Source organism: Equus caballus, chromosome 31 (genome assembly GCF_041296265.1).
Source record: "Equus caballus isolate H_3958 breed thoroughbred chromosome 31, TB-T2T, whole genome shotgun sequence".
Lineage (NCBI taxonomy): Eukaryota > Metazoa > Chordata > Mammalia > Perissodactyla > Equidae > Equus > Equus caballus.
This window is the reverse complement of record NC_091714.1, coordinates 16,029,163-16,049,879: the sequence shown is the minus strand read 5'-3', so window position 1 is coordinate 16,049,879 and position 20,717 is coordinate 16,029,163. Positions and strand designations below refer to the sequence as shown.

The following is a 20,717-nucleotide window of genomic DNA, read 5'->3' as shown; positions in this document are numbered from 1 at the left end:
GCTTTTCTTTAAGTCTGATTTATTTAAACACAATGTAACCACTTTTGATGTTTAGAATATATTCAGTGTTAAGGAGCAAAGTTCTGGAGAAGCAGCTAGTCTTTCTTGAAAAACATCACTAAATGAATACAGATGCAAAACCACAAACGCTTTCATCACTAGGACCGACACCCGTGCTGAGATAGACTTGGTGTGTGAGCTCGCGAAGCGGGCTGGTGCCTTTGATGCGGTCCCCTGCTATCACTGGTCGGTTGGCGGAAAAGGGTCGGTGGACCTGGCTCGGGCTGTGAGAGAAGCCGCAAGTGAAGGAAGTCGTTTCCAGTTCCTTTATGATGTTCAGGTAAGATCCAACAACAAGGATAATGGTGGCTAATATGTCTTGCACCTTAACTGTGCGCCAGGCCAGTGCTGAGAGCTTTGCATAGACTGTTCCATTTTGTCATCACAGCAACCATGCAGATAAGAAACCTACAGGTAGGGCCGGCCCAGTGGGGCAGCGGTTAAGTTTGCATGTTCCGCTTGAGTGGCCCAGGGTTCGTCGGTTCGGATCCCGGGTGCAGACATGACACCAGTTGGCAAGCCATGCTGTGGTAGGCATCCCACACATAAAGTAGAGGAAGATGGGCACGGATGTTAGCTCAGGGCCAGTCTTCCTCAGCAAAAAGAGGAGGATTGGCAGCAGATGTTATCTCAGGGTTAATCTTCCTCAAAAAAAGAAAGAAAACTAAAGGTGAAAGAGGTTATAAGTCATCTGACAGGGTCGCCCTGCCAAGGGCAGACCCCCCAAATCCTTGTCCAAAAGCCTGTGCTCTTGAAGGCTATATGCTCTACTTCCAGATAGCAGGCCTCAGGGAGAGAGGTTTTGGAAAACAGAATTCAACAGCTAACACGCAGGATTTGCACAAGAACAAGACTTTTGAGCAATTTCGTAAGGCTTGTGAAATCATGGGCAGTATTTTCCTTGTCCATTTCTGCTATAGCTCTTTTTGTTGTTGTTGTTGTTGTTGAGGAAGATCAGCCCTGAGCTAACATCTGCTGCCAATCCTCCTCTTTTTGCTGAGGAAGACTGGCCCTGAGCTAACATCCGTGCCCATCTTCCTCTACTTTATATGTGAGACGCCTACCACAGCATGGCTTGCCAAGAGGTGCCATGTCCACACCCGGGATCCAAACTGGCGAACCCCGGGCCGCTGAAGCAGAATGTGGGAACTTAACCACTGTGCCACTGGGCCAGCCGCTGCTATAGCTCTTTTCTCTCATTGTGCTTTAATTTTTAATTGTGATACAATACACATAACAGAAAATGTACCGTCTTAACCATTTTAAGTGCGCGGTTCAGTGGTGCTAACCGCATTCACGCTGTTGTGCAATCTCCGTAGCGCTTTTCACCGTGCAAAATTAAAACTCTGTACCCATTAAACAACGGCTCCCCATTCTCCTCTTCTCAGCCCCTGGCCACCCCATTCTACTTTCTGTCTCTGTCAGTCTACTTGAAATATCTCATATACGTGAAACCATACCCTATGTGTCTTTTTGTGACCGGCTGATTCACTGTCTCAGTCTTTTCAGGCTGCCGTAACAATACCATAGGCCAGGTGGCTTATAAACGACAGAAATTTATTTCTCACAGTTTTGGTGGCTGGGAAGTCCAAGATCAAGGCACCGGCAGATTCGGTGTCGGGTGAGGAACCACTTCCTGGTTCGTAGACGGCTGTCTTCTCACTGTGTCCTCACAAGGTGGAAGAGGAAGGGGTCTCTGTAGGGTCTTTTATACGAACACTAATCGCATTCCTGAGGGCTCTGCCCTCATGACCTTCTCCCCGCCCCCAGAGGCCCCACCTCCTAGTACCGTCCCTTGGGGATCAGGCTCGACATAGGAATTTGGGGGACACAAACGTTCAGTCTGTAGCTTTCGCTTAGCATGATGTCCTCAAGATTCATCCGTGTTATTGCATATGTCAGAACTCCCTTCCTTTTTAAGGCTGAATCATAGTGCATTGTATGTATAGACCACATTTTGTTTATCCATTCACCTGTGGATGTCCACTTGGGTTACTTCCACCTTTTAGCTATTGTAAATAATGCTGCTGTGAACACGTGTGTAAAAATACCTCTTTGAGACCCTGCTTTCAGTTATTTGGGGTATATACCCAGAGATGGAGTTGCTGGGTTGTCTAGTATATTTTTACGCGTATCTGGATAATGAGTCTTCAGTCAGAAAATCTGAACTTCCCAGGACCTCACTCTTCCTCGCCGTTTATCCTGGCAGCCGCCTGACCGTCTCTGTTCTGAATTTTGTGGTCCAGCTCTAGCTGTCGGATCGTCCTCATAGGGAGCATGCTCAGCCTTCAAGCCGATAGCTGGTCTCCCATTCCTCCTCCCTCGCAGATTCTCTTGGTCTGTGTCTCAGATGTCACAGACAGCAACATCCCTCCTCTTTTCTGTCCCGATGCAAAACCCGGCCGCATCAGTGAAGAGAGGGGCTTAGCAGCAGCATCTCTAAGTCGACAGTTGCTTCCGCAGGAGCGTGATGATGCTAACTTATTGCTAGGACTCCCGCTTAAGGAGGGCTTTTTGCGCCAGCCACATGGGCACTTTGCACACGTTAACTTCTTCCTAACATGCTTGCAGGAACTGGTGATACCCACCCATTTTTACAGATAAGAAAAGTAAAGCACAAAGAGATTAAGTAAGCTGCCCACACAGTGTCCCGTAGCCAGAAAGAGTCAGAGCTGGGAGAGTATCTAGAATGATGGAGGTCACCGTCCTGCTCTGTTCTTCAGAATTCAGTACTGTGTTCAAAAGCAGGGGTGGGGGTGGGGATACCCCTTAAAGGGGCAGTAACTGCTGACCTGCTTGAAGAGGAAGGACGACAGTGGAATGAATGCGTGCCAAATGGTTGTGGAAGGAAGGACTTCAGGAATGAATTGGGATGGTTTGCCCAGAACAGGCTGGTCTTATTGAAAGGCCATTTTATGAATGAGAGACTAGAATGTTCTGGGTTACAGAGGTGGTGGAGATCCATGGGAGAGGCGACTTGGTTTCAACGTAAAGAAAAACGTTCTAATCAGAGCTGTGAGTTCTCTGATCCTGGAGATGTTAAGCATAGGATCGATGTCACCTGCAGTGGGCACATCAGGGCAAGTGAAGCCAACTCCAATGGCAGTTGGCCCAGGCGATCCTGGATTCCTGGCTGGGCCTGGTTGCCCGGGAGAGCCTTGCCGGGGTGTCTACAGCACCTAGCATGGCCCATGGCCGATTTACACAAGCCACTGTCAGGAGACTCCCTCTCTCCCGCCTGCTCTGAGTGCCTCTGACCACTGCCATCTGATCGCGGACCTCCCACTCTGAGTGGCAAAGGCAGTCTTTTTAATGAATGATTCACAAAGTGCGGCTGTCTTCAAGGAAACCATCCCAGGTGAAGAGAAGGTCAGTAAACAGCAGAAACGTTTCTGAGTTACGCTGTCTCAGACACGCACTAACCCTAAGATGAACCCCTTTCCTTTCCACCGATATTTTAAATTTTTTTTTTTTTTCAGAATTCCCATTCTTCATGCAGATAATGCTGTTAAAACGTTTGCTCTCTTGTGAAAGGGGAAAATGTTATAATAATGTGGTCTAACATCCTACATCTGATAGCTGGCCTCAAGGCCAGGATTCTTGCCTCCTTTGCCAACATTCTCCTTTCCCTTTTTTCAAAACACAGAAATTAGGTTGGAGCTGCGTAATTGTTTATTAGATAATCAGCGTGTCAGCCTTTTGCTGCGTGACGGTTTATGCAAAGAGCTCTTGTTGCTTCTTGCTCGCTAGTGCTGCCTCCATAATGGCTGTGTTCCTCACGCTGGCAAGACGATCTTAGATAATATAGGACCGTTTACAGTGTTGTTAACGGTATAGAAATCTGAATTCACTGGTGTAGTCATAACCAAGCTCAAACGTTTTTTCCCTGATTTCTTGCATGTTCAGTGTAGGTGAACCTTTACAAAGTAAGTAATGGTTTTCTTGAAACCCTTTTTATTCCCTTTCTTTTTTTTCCCCCACAACCAAGCCTTTGGTGCTTTGCAGCTGGATGGATGTGGGGTTGCCCTCTAGGAAAAAAGGAGTGATAAAATGGTTTTGGATAAATCGCCCGGCCGCTTTTGCTCCTCACTGCAAACTGGGCTTCTCTGTGCCTTTTGCTGACTCCTCAGCTCTGTTCCACCAAGAATGTGTTTACTCCAGGATCGATGGCGTCTTATTCCCTGCCCCACCCCCGCCCCAGTCTTGTGTTGCAGAAGAAAGACACCTGAGCTCATCTGGGGGAATTTGAATAGGAGCACAGGGCCTGATTGCTTTTGTGTGGGGAGTTGAAATTGTCTCCAAACCACAAAAGGGAAGAGGGACAGCTAGAGAAGATGCTGTGAGGCGACACAGCTCAGAGGGTGCGAGGCTTCATGAAGATGAGCTCGTAGTTAAAGTGAGAAGCAAGCTGCTGTCTTGGCAGCCTGTGCTGAACTTTATAGAAGATTGAGGTAAGCGGCCCCTGTTCTCTAGAGAACAGTTCTGCACCTCTCTTACCAGAACAGCTTCTAATTGAAGAGTAGGCAGCTTTTGATGATGGTACTGGAGGCAGCTCTGATTAACTCAGAATAATAATTCGAAAATTATGGAATAAAATACAGTGGCCTAATTGCTCAAAGGTGGTTTATCATGTGAGAATTAATGTATTTAAACTTGAAATAGTGCATCAATTCCCCTCAGCCCTTTAGGATGATCACAGTCCCTTTAAGAAGTTGTTAAAAGTGCCCCACAAAATCATCTTCTCTTTGACTTTTTCTTTTCTAAATTTTTTCCTTTTTTTTTTTCTTTTTTTTTTTGCTGAGGAAGATTTGCCCTGAGCTAATATCTATTGCCAGTCTTCCAATTTTTGCTTGAGGAAGATTTGCCCTGAACTATCATCTGTGCTAGTCTTGCTCTGCTTTGTATGTGGGAGGCCACCACAGCATGGCTGATGAGTGGTGTAGGTCCGCACTGGGGATCCAAACCCACAAACCTAGGCCGCCGAAGTGGAGGGTGCTGAACTTAACCACTAGGCCACTGGGCTTGCCTGTCTAATTTTACTTTTGACAATTATATCTTTACGGTTAACTAGTATATCTCCATATTTGCAAGCATGCAGGAAAATGTACAGCTGAAAGAAAAACTAGACTGTTTACACTTGATTAGCTAATAAATCCCTCGCCCATGCATTCTTTCAGGCCTACCTCGCCCTGTCCCATGGGTATGCATGATAGATGCAGAAACAGAAGCTCAGAGAAGGTGAGGGTCCTGCCCCCGAACAAATGGACACTCGATGGAAGAAGTAATATATTGTAGTGAAATGGGTAAAGCTTTGGGGTCATGTGGGATTGAGTTCAAATCTCGACCAGGCCTCCTACTACGGATATAAATTTGGGCAAGTTAGCTAATTTCTCAAAGTCTCAGCTTCTTTATCTATAGAATAGTGTCTGATATTAACACCAACTCCACTTGGTTGCTGTGAGGATCCAGTGAAATGTGTCGGAGTAAAATGCTGGAACATAGGAAGCTGGCGATCAACGTCGGCTCTTCCTCCTGTCACGTTCACTCCAGGAGGAGAAAGGGCTTCCTGAGTCGACCTTCGAGAATTGTGTTGGAGCTCACAGTCGCTGTGTCAGGCTCTGGGGTTGGTTTCCTGTTCAAGTAGATTAAAACCAGGAATGAGAAGCCAAGGCTCCCAGTGCACCAAGAAAGAAGGGCACCAGCAGATTAAACCAAGACGTCTAGCATTCCTTCTCAGTTAGAAGTAGGAGCCATTTGTGATATAAGAAAAAGTTTGTCATGGGGCCGGCCCAGTGGCACAGTGATTAAGTGTGCATGTTCTGCTTCGGTGGCCTGGGGTTTGCTGGTTCGGATCCCAGGTGCGGACATGGCACCGCTTGGCAGGCCATGCTGTGGCAGGCCTCCCACATGTAAAGTAGAGGAAGATGGGCACAGATGTTAGCTCAGGGCCAGTGTTCCTCAGCAAAAAGAGGAACATTGGCAGCAGATGTTAGCTCAAGGCTAATCTTCCTCAAAAAAAAAAACAAAAAGAAAAGAAAAAATCTGTCGCTTTTGTGAAGGATGTGTGGCACTGAGAGTCACCTTGCAAATCGGAGTCTGAATATTGTTTGTTAAATTAGGAGTTAAGGTTGAAAATCATCTGCATGTCTGTCTGTATCCTTCCTCTCACCCTGCAGTCATTTCGAGGTGTAATTTTGATAGCAAGACAGGAGAGTGTTTGTTTTTATTAAGAGTCTTTCCTGTTCTTTGTGGGAAGCCCTTCTCTTGATCACAGCGGGGCTGGATGGAGAGAGATCAAAACAGAGCAGGAAGACTCAGCCCGGCCACAGCCGGCATGGCCGATTTCTGCACGGCGCACTTTCCCTGCCCAGATGGTTAGCACTGCTGGTCTGTTTAAGTCAGGGCTGGTCTAGGGGCTTTTGTTTTGTGTTTTGGCTGGTCATCGAGAAATTGTGTTATATTTCCCTCGGATTCAAACGTGAACATATGCCGGTTGGTGGTGGGGTTTTTGAGTTATCCCTTAACTGGACTCTGAGCATCTGCAACCACAGCCTCAAATTTTAAATAAATCAATAAAGATGCAAAGATGCATACATATAAATACTTGTATATATAAAAATAGTGTTTTTTAAATTGTGGTAAAAAAAAATCTACGTAATATGAAATCTCCCATTTTAGCCATTTTTAAGTGTACGGTTCCATGGCGTTAAGTACATTCACACTGTGTATATAGTTTTCACTGTAGAATTTAAAAACTTACAATGATATTTATGCACATCTCTGTATGTCTTTTATATTCCACAGTGATTGTGAAAAAGTGCTCCAAGGAGAAGGGGCATCCTTTCTTATCCTTGTGTCTTATCCTTGTTGCCCTTGTGTCTGTACTGCTGTCTCCTACTCAGGGCCTTTGGCCTCTTCCAGCTCTTTCCTTCCTGTCTTCAGACTTGCCCTTGGTCTGCCTGTTCCCGCTGACCCTTTCTTCAGCTCACTCGTTTCCACTTTCCATGCAGTGGAATCTTTGGAGTGTTCCATAGAAAGATGCTCTTTGCATTTTCCAGTCAGTTAAGCATCCATTCAGAAATTCGTTTCTCTTCCCTACGCTCTTTCCTCTTCTGCTTTCTTATTTATGATTGAGCTCTGGTCCTCCAACCTGAACTGCCTCCAGCCCTTCATCAGCCTCTTCACCCCTGGCCTTCTTTCCGTGATTCAGCTCCAGATTCCCACATTGCCTCCCTTGACCATGCCACATCCTTCTACAGACACACCTCAGGTCTCTATGGAAACTAGATTCTTCTCCAACACTGGCTTCTGGGTTTTCTGTCAAGTCTTCTTTGGCCTGCAGAATAACACTTACCTCCTCAGCCTATGGGCTCCCTCACTCATCAGTGTTTCTAAGGTCTCATCAGATCTGAACCTGTTGTTAGAAGCAGCCCAACTTTCTCAACGCATCCTTCTCAGCCCGGTGTGACGCTGGCACAGCATGTCCCAGCTTTGTTAGCTTGATACTAGAAATAGCTCCTGATGAGAAAGATGCTGTGGTCTATATCTGTGTCACTTGTGCATCTCACAAGGATTCCTATCATTTCATTTAAATGCATTCTTCAAGCATGAAAAATGAAATGTCACTATGATGGAAGTTTCTAAACAGGCATTATTTTATCTAGAATATGGACCAATCGAGAAAGACTGAAGGATGTAAAATGAACTGTCTGAGTCCTACCACGTGTTGTCCACTCACCTTCTACCACCACTCCATCCATCCCCTCGCCTTTCTGGCCTGAATTCTGGTGACGTGAGACCATTGTGTAGGGACGGTGTCCATTTTCTCAACCTAAAAAGCAAGCACTTAAGGAACATTATTTAAATATTATCACATATGCTTTCATGAAAGGTACCACATATAATAGACCCTTGAAAAGATAAAACTATAACCTTAGGATTTGGGAGAAAAAAACACTCAAAACAGCACAGCTTCCAGTCACCCCAGGATCTGAGAGGTTGGGGATTTGTTTTAGTAATAATTTTTATGAGAAAATGATTTCTTTATCCTTTCTTGTAGGTAGTTGACTTCTCTCTTGAGTGAGGCTTTTAGTCTTAGCCCTGGATTTTTTTGGAAGTTCATCTTGAGTAGATTGGTGAGGGGGCTGTGACTCATGTTGTACAATCAAGAAAAAGAGCCAGCGGCTGGCCCAGTGGTGCAGGGGTCAAGTTCACACGTTCTGCTTCTTGGCGGCCCGGGGTTCACCAGTTCGGATCCCAGGTGTTGACATGGCACCACTTGGCAAAAGCCATGCTGTGGTAGGTGTCCCACATATAAAGTAGAGGAAGATGGGCACAGATGTTAGCTCAGGGCCAGTCTTCCTCAGCAAAAAGAGGAGGATTGGCAGATGTTAGCTCAGGGCTAATCTTCCTCAAAAAAAAAAAAAGAGAAAAAGAGCCACTTATAAAAGAAGAGGGAGGAGGGAGACTCCTTGCATATGAAAATAGAGCCCAGACTGTGCCTGTGTTCATTCATATTGGACTTTTATAAGTAAGGTTTGTGGAAAGAGGAACAGATATGTTATAAAAATACATGTTATTGGGCTAATTGTTACCTATCAACTAATAGCTATTATCAGGTAGTAGGCCCAGTGGAGTGCTCAGGACACCATCAGCCCTTTCCCCTCAGCTGGGTGAGAAGAGACCATTACAGTCACCTGCTCCTGGATGTCTCTTTCCTTTGACGTCGCTGGGGTGTTCTGTTTGGGAGTATAAATGAGGTCACCCTTGTGAATTCCTTATCGCCATCACTTCACATGGACAAAGGCACGTTTTCTGGCAATGAACGTTGTTTCCTTTCCCAGGGCCCAGCTATCTCCACCGCACGTCCCGGTCGCCTTGGGGGGGTGAGAGTCCTCTGAGTCTCCTGGTTAAGCTGTGCTCGGGGCCAGTGAGCCCACGGGGAGAGCCGCTCAGTGAGCCGGCTCAGGGAAGCCGGCACAGACACCTTTGGTGGCTCAGATGTGCTGGTTTCAGCCAAGAACATGCTTTGTGTCAGAGATACAGGGGTCTGTGTTCTCAGTGACGACACAGAGCCCCTCCCGTGACCCCAGGGTGTGCTGTAATGACTGCTTGCACCTTTTGTGTGCTCGGTATAAACGAACATCGACGTCGACGGTTTCATGTTATGTTTTTATCTGAAGTGCAGGAAAGGCTATTTACCAAATTGCACTCGATCTCCTAAAATTCATGCTTCATTTAAAATACAAAGTACAAATTGTGATCATTCCTGGGTGGCCAGAGACTGCTATTCAACTTAAAGTTTCTGAATTGATCCTTCTCTTTAAATGTTTTATGGGCATTGGAATACATTTCGCCGATATCCCAACATAGGAACGTTTGACTTGTGTGAATTCCACTCTCTGGCATTGGTGAAACGGAGGACAGTGTAGTTTTCACTCAGGTGGCCGCTGAAGAAACAGCAGCGAGTTCAACACTTCAGCAGCCGTGGGCTCAAGAGACAGCAGAGTGTTGACGGTAGAGCACCGTGTAGTGTGTTCACGCGGCTTCCAAGAGACCCTCACGGGGCTGACCTAGAACCTGCCCTCCGTGTGAGATGAGATCCCACTGTGTTCTCGTCTTCATACTTCCTTAGCTTCTTCAGTTGGAACAGCTTCATTTTTAACTTCTGTTCTATTTCCCTTTATTTGTGTCCATTTTCTTCTCAAAAAGTAATTTGAAAATTTAAGTAGCCGCTTTTCTGGAATTTGTAGATCAATTTTATTCCACTAAAAAGCAAATCTTGGAGCAGGCCCCGTGGCATAGTGGTTGACTTCAGCACGCTCTGCTCAGGCCCAGGTTCTCGGGTTCAGGTTGCAGGTGCGGACCTGCTCCACTCATCAACCATGCTGTGGAGGCATATCACATACAAAGTGGAGGAAGATTGGCACAGATGTTAGCTCAGGGCTAATCTTCCTCAGCAAGGGGGAAAAAAAAAAAGCAAGCAAGACATAAGTAATTTATTTTAATAATTCCAGTGAGCTTTTCAGACCTTTTCAAAAAAGATATGCCATCTAACTTTGAGTAACTCAGCTTCTGTGAGCCTGGATTGGCACATCTACAAAATGAATATAATGAAGCATGAAGGCCACCACATCCTCCAGCTTACCTTTCTGATGTCACCCAGCAAGAGTTTATGGTGTGAGCTCCATGTAAGACTGTACAAAAGTGTAACAATTGGTCATGGTTATTTTCTAGACCTGTGCGGCCCAGTAGGGTAGCCAATGGTCACAGGTGGCTATGTAAATTTAAATTAACTAAAATTAAGAATTCATTTCCTCTGTTGTACTGGTCGCGTTTCAAATACTAACAGCCAAGTGAGGCTAGCGGCTACTGGACTAGAAAGCACAGATAGAGAACATTTCCGTCATCACAGAAAGTTTCTGTTGGACTGCTCTGTTCTAGAATATTTCCGTCACCTAAGTGTGCATTTAAGAGATCTGGGAGGGAATTGATGTAGAATATGTTCAGTAGTCATTCAAAAATGATCAAAGGTCCTATTGTAGACGCCAGGCTTTGAAAAGGAGCTTTATGAATATGTTAGGTGGTTGTGACCGATACAAAAAGAAGAGCCACTATTCCCAGAATAAGCCTTGCCTTCGCCGCCATTCACACCTCGACTTGTCCCTGTCTCTTTCTGTGGAATAATCTTTCCCTTCATTGCTTGTTAAAATCTTTTGCGTCCTTCAAGCACCTTCAAGGTCCTTTTTACATCTTGCCAGCTTTTGCTGGCTTCTTTGCCTCCCCCTGATCTCTAATCTCCTGACGTTAATAGCAACATCTATGCGGAGCCTTTATCACACAGACTGTTCTGTCGCACTTGGCTCTTGTGTCATTGTCCCCACTCCATCAGGAGTTCTTGGTACACAAAGCCCCTCAAGTTCTTTGCACGCCGTGACAACTTGAAAGCACTTGCCGTAGATAGTTATTTATTCATTCAGCAGATGTGTTGGGAATGCCTACTGTGTGCAAGCCACTCTCCTAGACGGAGGGGCTATGAGGATGAAAGATGTGGTGAAGAAATGAATGAGTAAATATTTACAGAGCCCGGGGAAAGCCGGGGATGATTAATGTTTAAACACTCATCATTTATTTTACCATTTTATTTGTTTTATAAAAACCATCGTCTACCACAGAGCAGTGCAAGTGAATAATATCAAGTTCAGGTCAAGATCACTGGGCTAAGACCGGCTTTTCTTTTTGCTTTAAAGATTATACTTCTCTCTGAAATCAAGCAGAGAAACGGCAGGATGTTCCTTGCCTGCTGACACAGCATAAATAGATCATCTGCCATGGCAGCTACCTTATCAGGGCAGTTGTAGTTTATATTAAACCCAAGAGATATGTTTACTGAGATATTCTTTTTCTTTATTTGCTTGTACGTTTGAGTGAGAAAAAAAAGTTGTACTAGGAGTCTCGAGAGAACTCTGGTCTTGGGATTTTTTGCTATGTGAGCTGAATCACTTTGTTTATTCAGCGTGGACTCCAGGACCGTCACACCCAAGGTGTCGATGGTGCATTCTCTTAGACACATCGGACGGCATCATGCACGTCGGAGCCGTTGGGGAACGCCTTCATCTTCTCCAGGCATGGCGAGGCTGGGCCTGGGGCATCAGAGTGCAGAATTCTGGGGAAGCACGCAGCTCAGGCACTGAGGATGAGGAGGAGAAGCAAGGCGTCCCAGCTGGGACTCGCTCACACTGCTGGCCCCTTCCTGCTTTCCTCCCCTGCCGTCAGTTTGGGTCATCTGCCATGCGAGTGGTTGTAGTTTTCCTACAGGAAATAAAACCACAACTACACAGCTTACAAAGTCAGCCTGGCACATGCTTGACATTCCCCAAACACTTTCAAAAAAACCTTCGAAAGGAAGGCAGTTTAGCTGTTGACAAAAAATATGTATTTCCTTAGGCCCAAAAGAATTGAAAGCTGGGTCTCGAAGAGCTGTTTGTCCCCCTCTGCACACAGCAGCATTATTCTCAACAGCCAAAAGGGGGAAACAAGCCAAGTGTCCATTGACGGAGGAATGGATAACAAAGAAGTTGATAAAAAATGAGATATTAGCCTTAAAAAGAAAGGAAATTCAGACACCTGCTACAACACAGAGGAACCTTGAGGTTTGTGCTGAATGAAATAAACCAAATGCAGAAGGACAAATACCATATGATTCCACTTACCTGAGGTAGCTGGAGTAGTCAAATTCAGAGACAGAAAGTGGAAGGGTGGGTGCCAGGGCTGAGGGGAGGCGGGCGGGGGCGTTAGTGTTTAATGGGGACACAGTTTCAGTTTTGAAAAATGAAGAGACTTCTGGAGATTAGTTTCACAACAACGTGAAGGTACTTAACAATACAGAACTGTCGACTTCAAAATGGTTAAGATGGTAAATTTTGGGCGATGTGTGTTTTACCACAATTAAAAATTAAATATATATTTCTTGAAATGAAATATTTTCGTGTTTAAAAACTAATAATAAATCAGGTAAATACCCACTCACACTAATTCCTTCACTAGTCATCCATTTACTATTAGCTTGTTCACATGTGAGTTTTTCTTCAATTATTATCTTTTTTAAAGCTTTTTTCCCCCTTTTTTTGGTGAGGAGGATTGGCCTTGAGCTAACCTCTCTTGCCAATGTCCCTCTTTATTTTTTTTTCCTCCCCAGAGCCCCAGTACACAGTTATATGTCCTAGTTGTAAATCATTCTAGTTCTTGCATGTAGGATGCTGCCGCAAGATGGCTTGACGAACACTGGGTTCGCTCCCAGGATCCGAACCGGTGAACCCCCAGCCGCCAAAGTGGAGCACATGAACTTAACCACTCGGCCATGGGGCCGGCCCCTAATTATTATCTTAAGACAAGAGTCACACTCACTGACTTTATTTCCAAATCATAATCTAGAGTTCAGTGAATAGTGCGTTTTGTTCATTAAATATGTTATGAATAGTAATATCTGTTTTGTTGTCGTTTTGTTTCCCTTCCAGAGAAAGCATAATTCTTTTAGTCAACCCCATTGCCCTCACTCCGTAATAATAACATCACTTTAGTTTTGTGTAGCGTGACCTTTTCAACACGCTTTCTCTGCATCTCCTCGGTGCTTGCAGTAAAATGACGTGCAGTAGAATATTCGCATCCCCGTCTTAGGGATGAGGAAACAAATTGAGAGAGGATACATGACTTAACCAGCTCTTAGAAGGGGCCGTGGTCTTTCCTGGCCCTCCTGCCCCACAGCAGCCACCCAGCTTGCTGTAGTGCCCGTGGAGGGCTGGAATGGCTACAGTGGGGGAGGCACAGGCGGAGACTGGATGCGATGGGGACGCTGCCTCTTTCCCAGGACCTGCTGTTACACTGCCTGGGGAACATAGTACCCTGAGACAAAGCACAGTTCCCCTGACAGAGTGTGGTCATTGGGCTTGCTGTGTGGGTGCTAGAAATATCTTCCAGCGTCCTATTAACTTTTATTTCTTAAAAAGGGTTGCTGTTTGCGAGACATTTATTGACCAACGGAGGAGATCACATTACTTAAGTGCAGTGTCGACAGCAAGCACTTCGGTGCCCATCACCGTATTATGCTGACGAGTGACATCTAAGATTCCCGTAGGAAGGCCCCTCTCGCTGTTGTCTTCGGCACGTCACTTCCTGAACTCTCTTACACTCTTTTGTCACTGTTGCACCACATGGAATCCTTGTTTAGTCAACAGGAAATTCAGAAATGCTCGTTCATTTGTTGAACTGTATGTTGGGGGGTCTACTCTGTACCCCCAGGGGCCGTGTTGTATCACACCTCTGGGTGAACGAGAGGAGGGCCTTGACCTCTGAGGGTTTACAGGCCGGTCTTTGTTCTTCAGCTGATAGCACTGTGGGATCTTTTACATTGGAAGTTCCCCTCGAGGTTGTCTCGCTGGCTGGCCCTGCACTCAGGCAGCAATTCTTTCTACGGTGTTCCCAGCATCCTCCTTGGCGTATACTGAACTCTACTGGAATGGACAAGGCACTATTTAGTGGGGCAACTCTGGTTATTATAGCTTTTCCTTGACTATTAGGCTGAAAATTACTTCCTTCTCATTCTGTCCTTGCTTCACATTCCGCCTCCCGGGAAAGCAACGATCATCTCTTTCTAGAGCTGTTCCTTCCAGAGATGGAGGTTCTTCTCCAATTTCTCCTATGGCACAGTTTACAAAAGGCCTCTTGCCGTTCTGTAGGTTTCAGTGTCAGAGTTTGACCCTGGACTGTTACCATTTGAGGGCCATCCGTGCACCCCAAGATAGCATGAGCTTTGCCGGCCGCCACCCACTGCAGGCCCAGTTGAACCTCTGCTCCTCTGTCACACCTGGGTAAGAGCATCACAGGAGCATCTGGACAGCAAAGAAGGGAGGGATGCCTCCACGTGCTCGAGGAGGATGGGCGAAGGCTTCCTGGGGAAGCTGGCCTGTGAGGTCCATCGTAGAGAGCTCGGGGAGCGTTAGCAGACGTTGATCTTTGAAGATTACAGGGAGAGAGGCTCTATGTGCAGGGCCCAGAAGAAAGAAGACAGAAGAAAACATTAAGATGCAGGACTCATCCAGTGATGCTTCAGAGCACATGCTGTGCAGATGCTTCGGTGTCAGAACCAGATTTTGTTCTCAGTAGGCCCTGGGACGCTGAAGGTTTTTGAGTTTGTCTTACTTGGGTCCGTTTTAGGAAGGTTAGACCTGCAGTAGAGTGGAGGGTGTATTCAAAGTGAAGAGACCAGTTAGGAAGCTCTCACAGCAGCCCAGACCATTAGCATCTCAACCAAGAGCACTTAGAAGGACTTAGAAGCATGTTTTTCCCTACATCCTCACCTAGACTTGATATTCTCATACTTTTCAGTTTTGCAATCTAATGGATGTGGATTGGTTTTGCATCATTTTAATTTGCCTTTCCTTGATTACTAATGAGATGGAACCTTTCTCTTTCTTTCTTTCTTTTTTTTTCTTTTGGTGAGGAAGATTGTCCCTGAGCTAACATCTGTTGCCAATCTTCCACTTTTTGCTTGAGGAAGATTCCACTTTTTGTCCGCAAGCAAAAAGTGGAAGATTGGCCCTGAGCTAACATCCATGCCAGTCTTCCTCTATTTTGTATGTGGGACGCCACCACAGCATGGCTTGATGAGCAGTGTGTAAGTCTATGCCTGGGATCTGAACCTATGAACCCCAGGCTGCCAAAGGGCAGCGTACAAACTTAACCACTACGCCACTGGGCTGAGATGGGGCCTTTTTTGATATGGTTAGTAGTCACTCCTTTTGCCCAGTATTAAATATCGGTTTGTCTTTTTCTTGATTTGCAGGAGGTTTTTTACTCCTTCTAGCAACGAATCTTTTGACTTTTAAATATTTGTATGTATCTTCTCCCAGATTGTTCTAATGTTTGACCTCTTTATACAAGAAGCTTTAAATTTTGATGTCGTTGAATCTATAAGTCATTTCCTTCCGGGTGTATTCTGTTGTTACCTTGTTCAAGAAATCCTTCTGTACCTCAAGATCATAAAGAGACTTCCCAATGTCTTCTTCCAGTATTTGGAGAGTTAACTTTGAAGGTGGTGCCTTTGTCCCGTGTTGGCTTTACTGGGGGCCTGGTGTGAGGGAGGAATCTCATTTTACTTCTCTCCAGCCGAAAGTCACTGGATAGTCTGCCTTTCCTCATTTTGTGCCCTTTTTACTATGTGCTGTCCCACACCTGCTGAGATATCCTCCTGGCTTCTTTCTTATCTGTTATTGATTAATTTGCCTAGTCCTGGGCCAATACCACATGGAATTAATTAGCATAATTTTGTAGAGTGATTGATACCTGGTAAGGCAAGTCCTGTGTCTTTGTTCTTTTGGTCTCGCTTATTTTTAAAGTTATCGCACCTATTTATGCCATTCCTCTTCGTTAGGAATTTTGGAATTGGTTAGCCAAGTAACGAAAGTGCTCTTGGGATTTTTATTGGAATAGCGTTGGACTAACAGAGGGAACTGACATCTGTACGATATTGATTCTCCTCATCCATGAACAAAGTATTTCTCTCCGTGGAGTCGGACCCTCTTTTATGTCCTTCAATGAAAGGTTATAATGACTTGCACGTTCATTTCTTTTTTATTTGTTGAAACATCCGATATTTAAATTGCAGACCACAGAACAACTCTACAGTAGTAAAAACCAGTAATGAAAAACACATTTTAAAGCAGTTTGGGATTCTGTCAGATTGGGAGGATGGGGCTAGTTTTTATTTTCTCCTGTTGGATAACGCTCTTTCCTGTATGTATCAACAGTCATTTATACAAATGTACCATCTGCCATTGCCCCCAAAGTCTGTGAGGCACCACGAGAGACTTCTGCCCCTTGGTCGATGTCCATTCCGTCACTGGGCACTTGGTCTCGCAGCTGTTCACCCAACAGTAAATCCACTAATGCGTTACACCTATGTATTTTCTACCCACAGTAAAATTGTAAACAATTTTGTCAAATGCTTTGCTTACATTAAGAATCACTTTATCTATGGCATATTCCTTTCCCAATGAACCATTCTTGTTTTTTAAGATCACTCTTGGGGCTGGCCCCGTGGCCGAGTGACTAAGTTCGCATGCTCCGCTGCAGGCGGCCCAGTGTTTCGTTGGTTCGAATCCTGGGCGCGGACATGGCGCTGCTCATCAAACCACGCTGAGGCAGCATCCCACATGCCACAACTAGAAGGACCCACAACCAAGAATATACAACTTTGGGGAGAAAAAGAAAAAAAATAAAATCTTTAAAAAAAAAAAAAAGATCATTCTTAGTATTTTACCAGCGATGTGCATTCAGGTTTTCCATCTAGCGTTATGGAAGATTTTTCATCTCCCCGCACACACTTATTTGCCCGTATCTAATCTTGGATTTTTCCCATTCTCCATGATTCCGCAGAATCTGCTAAAGTGACACTAGATTCAACCTCTGATTTTCTAATAAAGCGATTGATCACATCATTTATATTAAAATCTCAACCCATTCCTGCTCACAGAAAGTATACCTGTTCTTTAGTATTGTTGCGTTCTCTGTCATGTCACCTGAATTGAGACTCACTTTAAAATCAGCTCTAAGTATTTAGTTAGGTGACTCTTGTTCTGACTTATCAGACCATTAAAAAGCATAGTACATACTACATCCTTTAAAACAATGCGGTGGATAAAAATGATTAACTAAATAAGCTGATGCTGAAATGGCTGAACATGTAAGGCTTCTTACATGCCAGTTCATCTCTGATCTGAACATTTCATACTCAAAGGGTGACAGAAGGAGAAAAGACTGTTGGCTTCAAATGCCACGGTTGCTGTGGAAGGAATCTGGTAGAGAATTTTAAGCATTTACAGAAAGTCCCACTGAGCTTTTTCTTAATTCTTTCACCAGAATAAAGTTAACGATTCTGTTGTCATTTGTGTTTCTCCAGCTTCCAATTGTAGAAAAGATAAGAACCATCGCCCAGGCTGTGTACGGAGCCAAAGATATTGAACTCTCTCCTGAGGCACAAGCCAAAATAGAGCGTTACACGCAACAGGTAAAAGTTCTACTTTTATGAAAAAATCCACCTGAGACTCTTGCAGTGCTCACCTTGGCTTGAGGACGGGCATATGTCTCACCCACTGAACTTGGCTTAATCCACGTTACAGTCTACAGAGATGGAATTAATATCCTTGGGTGGAGCGTTATGGTGAGGGTGGATACCCTCTGATATATACGTCATTGACTTCTGTGGTTATAAATGTGTCTAACGGGGGTAGTATCCGTGTTTTCTGTGGTGTGCGATCTTCAGTTCCTCCTGCTCAGCCAGAAACATTGAAATGTCGTTGGATGTGTGGCTGTGGGGTCAGATTTGGATGATCTGTAGTGTTTCCCCTTCATTGCAGGCTCTTACTGCCTTAAAAATGTCAGGATGGTGCCAGGTTAGGGGTGCCACAAATAGGGGTGTGGCACACAAAGGTGGGGACGTTTGGTGTTCTTTTTCATCGGCTTGGGGCTGAGGTTGACCACTAAGGCCAAAGGCTGCATCATCTTCTGCCACTAGAGCGTGACAAAGGCAAGTTGGCACCAGCTGTGAGTCAGCACCTTGAGTCTAGTCCTATAATGGTCACGTCTAGTGGACTCCATGGCAGCCTGTTCAGCCACCCGTACGTCTCCAGTGACGCATCCACTTTGCTGTGATAAGATAGAGGGATCGGTAGATAGATCAAAGCACTTCAAGAGCTTGCTGGCAGAAGCGCTTCATGATGAGTATCATTGATCTATATCTTTTTTAATTCCCCAACTCCTAAATCCTGTTTATAAATCATAGTTAATATATATTTTTCAAATATAGCCAGTGTCAACCAGTGTATTCTCCCAGGCTTAGTAAGATAGCAACTCATTTTTTCTTCGAATTTTCCAGGTATGCTCTTGGCTTGTGCTTTAAAAAAAACATAAGTGCTTCCCAAACATTGCTGTGTACACTGGCACTTGTCTGCAGTGAAATTTTCACTCATGTGCAATGAAATGAGTAAAATAAGGTCACTGTCATGGGTTTTTTTCCCCAGGAAAAGTTCTTTCTTTTGTGAAGGAATATAGTGATGGTATATGGCATATTGGGTTATTTTTTTAAATATCTGACAAAATATTAAATTGGCAAACTGACATCAGTTCATAGGTATTATTTTGATATTTGACAGATCTCCGAAACCCAGAATTTGGGGCACCGTTTCTGCAGAGCAATTGTGATTGTCCCCCAGCAGAGTTCTGATCAGTATATATAAGAATTTCAAACAGAAAAGAGCCCCACCCCCCAGCTGATAAGACTCTAAAATCTTCCAGATAGTTGTAAGTTGAGTCATAAGAAATTCTGCATGGGTTACCTCTGAAGATCGAATTCCTCTTCTCTGTCTGCGAAGAGAATGTTCCTTTAAAGTTACATGTCAAGTATGTGGTCGCCATTAATTAGCAAAGTTTCTAAAGGGGTACTGTGGAGCCTTTAATCGGAACCAGGCTGTGAGGACACTGTCCTTTTTGTGGGACACTGCATGTGACTTCCTGCCCTTTCACCTTTGGAACTCTGGGTCAGGCATCGCCTTTGGTCCTCAAAAATAAGAGGCTTAAATAGTGACCTCATCTTAGTTCATAGAATGTAATCACAGATCAAATAGCCATGATTCATAAACCAACACAAAGGGACCCTTTGCTTCCTGCCGGCCTTCCCGAATGAGCCAACAACGTGACTAAAAGCCTCATTCCGGAGCCTTTCTCCAGATTACCTTTCTGAGTCCCGGATATTAATATCCTTGGAAAGTGGTTTCTACAGCTGCTGCTGCTGCTGCTTTGCCTGAAAATAGCTCACTTTCCCCCCAAACACGCCTTCCCTTAAAGAGACTTCTCCAAAATAAATAATAGACCCGCTCGACCTGCCAAGTGGTGATCACATGGAGATGAGGTTTTGTCCCATCTTCTTGCTTGGTGAACAGGTTGTAACAAGCACCTACTGTGTGCCTGGGTCTGCGCCTCGGGGATTGTATGATGTGCAAGTTAAACAAATCCAGGAGACTCGCATTTATGCTCAACGAACACGTTTCCTTTGCTTTCTTACAGGGGTTTGGAAATTTGCCCATCTGCATGGCGAAGACCCACCTTTCTCTGTCTCACCAGGCTGACAAGAAAGGTGTACCCAAGGATTTCATTCTACCCATTAGTGACGTCCGGGCCAGCATCGGCGCTGGGTTCATTTACCCTTTGGTTGGAACGGTGAGTGAGTAACATTCTCCAGGTCCTCCCCCGGTCTGTGTTGTCATGATGCCTAAAATCCTTACGCTCTGCCAACGCTTTGCAAATCAGATATTGGGAAGGTAATGGACGATATTTGCTATTTTTCTAAACACTCTCTTCCTCTGTGAAAGGCATATCTGCCATTGTGGTTTGGATTTTTCTCTTTTTTTAGATCGTGTGTTCAGGATCCGTCGAGTCATAAAACTGATTCCCCTTGTAGAACACAGAAGAGAATAACTTGGGAGAAGTCAGGCTGCTATTTCAATGGTTGGATGGCTTAGTATAGTGCTTCTGGACCTTTTTCTCATCAGTGCACGCAAAACGATGAGATTTTATGGCAGCGGGATAAATGGAGGGGACTACTCAGATCAGACAGGACAAGCCCAGACCCTCAAGGGCCGGAGAAATCAGTGTCTCACTCTCTGCCCCCTCTCTCAGCACATCAAGTGGGAAGCTCTGCCTTGGAAAATGAGTGAATCCCATGAGTTCTCGTTTTCGACGACACGGCAGTGGGACTCCATTGCTATGGGATGATTATGATCTTATTTCAGGTTCTCTATGGGTGGAGGGGAGATAGCAAAGAAATGAAATTGATCAAAGCACTTAAAATCCACGGTGATGGGCTTCGTACATAAAGTGCTTCATTACAGCCACGCGATGCTGGGGTAGCTTTTCCCTGGTAACCATCAGGGGCCGAAATTGGACTTCTCATCATGGGAATGCTCCGTGGATTAGATTTAGAGCAAAGACGTTCTCCGTCATCATTGTTTGATTTCAAATCGATCCACACCCAAACAGGAAACATTATGACAATTTTTAATAAACCATGTGGGCTCTATTGTTATGTAAGCAAGCGATGAATAGGC

At 44.9% G+C, this 20,717-nt stretch overlaps 1 protein-coding gene across 3 annotated transcripts in view; it reads left to right on the top strand.

Moving 5' to 3' along the window:
* Window positions 1-20,717, top strand: part of MTHFD1L (methylenetetrahydrofolate dehydrogenase (NADP+ dependent) 1 like) — a 191,436-nt gene that overhangs the window by 123,565 nt on the left and 47,154 nt on the right. For all 3 annotated transcript variants that reach the window (XM_023633058.2, XM_023633056.2, XM_070256470.1), the window contains exons 24-26: window positions 163-340; window positions 17,516-17,623; window positions 19,678-19,830. In XM_023633058.2, the coding sequence (XP_023488826.1) occupies window positions 163-340; window positions 17,516-17,623; window positions 19,678-19,830 (439 nt within the window). The remainder of the gene's footprint in view (window positions 1-162; window positions 341-17,515; window positions 17,624-19,677; window positions 19,831-20,717) is intronic.